This window comes from Etheostoma cragini, chromosome 5 (assembly GCF_013103735.1).
Source record: "Etheostoma cragini isolate CJK2018 chromosome 5, CSU_Ecrag_1.0, whole genome shotgun sequence".
Classification (NCBI taxonomy): Eukaryota; Metazoa; Chordata; class Actinopteri; order Perciformes; family Percidae; genus Etheostoma; species Etheostoma cragini.
In genome coordinates, this window is record NC_048411.1 from 19016563 (window position 1) to 19018488 (window position 1926).

General features: G+C 35.6%; 1 protein-coding gene across 3 annotated transcripts in view; it reads right to left on the reverse strand.

Annotated features, from left to right (window-relative positions):
* Positions 1–1926, reverse strand: part of msi1b (musashi RNA binding protein 1b) — a 19593-nt gene that overhangs the window by 9549 nt on the left and 8118 nt on the right. For all 3 annotated transcript variants that reach the window (XM_034871372.1, XM_034871371.1, XM_034871370.1), the window contains exon 6: positions 462–554. In XM_034871372.1, coding sequence (XP_034727263.1) covers positions 462–554 — 93 coding nt within the window. The remainder of the gene's footprint in view (positions 1–461; positions 555–1926) is intronic.

A 1926-nucleotide genomic window follows, 5' to 3' on the forward strand; every position in this document is an offset into this window, starting at 1 on the left:
CCCCTCTCTCTCTCCACTCCCTATTCAAGTCCCCCTAACTTTGCCTGCTTCTCCCGGAGCCTCTCAGCCTCGTTATTTTTCCCTTCCTACCCTCTTCAAGCATTTTCTCTCCCTCCTCCTCCTCGTAGTAACCCCTTCACTTCAAGGCCCTCGCTCGACTCCAAGTGAAGGTTTTCTCTGAGAATTCTGGTGAATCAGTCTCGACTGAGCTGGTGGGAGTTGGTACTATGTGTTCCTAAACTGTTGATTTCTTTCTGCACTCATGCCAACAAGATAAACTTCCTGGGTTTCCATTATATGACTGAAAAAGCAATCCTCATTTTCACTCTGATCAATATTGATCATTACGTCAAACACAGTGTGTGTGTGTGTGTGTGTGTGTGTGTGTGTGTGTGTGTGTGTGTGTGTGTGTGTGTGTGTGTCATCTCAAGAACTTGAACGCTCTTTTAAACGTCGCTCACCTTCCCAAACTGGTCGAAGTACTGTTTCACGTCCTCGATGGTTGTGTTCACTGACAGGCCTCCCACAAAGATTTTCTTGGTTCGTGTCACTAACTAAAAGAGGAAAAGCACAGATACAGAACACTTTTTTCAACTGACCGTCGTTTTTGTCTTGTCCATTTTTAATGAAATTACATATACTGTATATTCAACATACACACACAAACTATATACATATATATATATATATATATATATATATATGATCACAGTTTAAAAGGACATGGCTTAAAACAAGTATTTTATTTTTACATTACAATTACTTACAATTGTTGTTCACTCTATTTCTTTAATTCTTTGAAATAAATTTATTGTATTATTAGTGTCAAATGAGCATTACTCAGTAACACACTAGTGTTCATTTTTCTGTTGCTGTAATGGTTAATATTAATAAGTTATCGTTTATCTCAACATTGCCCCGTAAATCACAAGCACAATAGTCATTTTCCTCTTGTTAAAAGCTCATTTAGATGAGACATAGCAGAAAACTTCACTTGCTTAAGGTGGAACTTAAACTTTGGGCATATTGTATTTGCAATTTTCTGATTTTCGTTCTGAAAGAATAAGGAATTACACACATTGTTGATTGTTAATGAAGATTAGGTGCAATGACAAAGTCTCATGAAAATATTTGAAGGAATTATGGCTCTCAATAAACAACCAAAAGGTCGGTAAAAACACTGAGTACTGTATGGTTTTGAGAAATTGAATGAAAAGTTTGTTTAAAGCATGGTTATATTCATTTATCTGTAAAGTGTACTGTATAGTGTGTGTTTGAGGGAGAGACTTGAAAAGAATCATAAAACTTTTTAACTAACCAACCATAGCTAGGTTAAATATAGACACAGACATTCATGATTATATTTTGAATATACAGTAGTTAAGCATAATATTCAGGTTTGCAGGGGCCATTATTAAACATGGTGTCTTTTTTTTTCTTAACGTCACCCGCATCTGTTGGGCTTGTGATGTTTACTGATTTACAGAACTCAACAATGTTTGAATAAAAAGCATTATTTTCTGTGTCCTGGGTGCAGCAAACACTTGGCACATGTAATAATTTTAGTTATTTTGCATCACTTACACTTTCTTTCTACAAGACAGAAAATAAGCTTGCTCAGTCACACAACAGAGAAGACAAGCAGCATCTATACGTGGTCATTTCTTGTTTTACATGATGATACAATTTTCTTAGAATTTAATGGGAAATCAGATATGAGGAAACAGGTGGTCGGCTAGATTTACACCCATTAACACTAGACGTGTGTCTGAGATCCATTACAATACACATAGTATACAGGATATATAACACAAGCTGTGTATACATGTGAGTCAAACTGTGACATTAGAAAATGTTTATTTATTTAAATTAAAATGGAAATATGTATTTTTAACAAGTATTTTCTACCTAAAGCTGGGGGGGGGG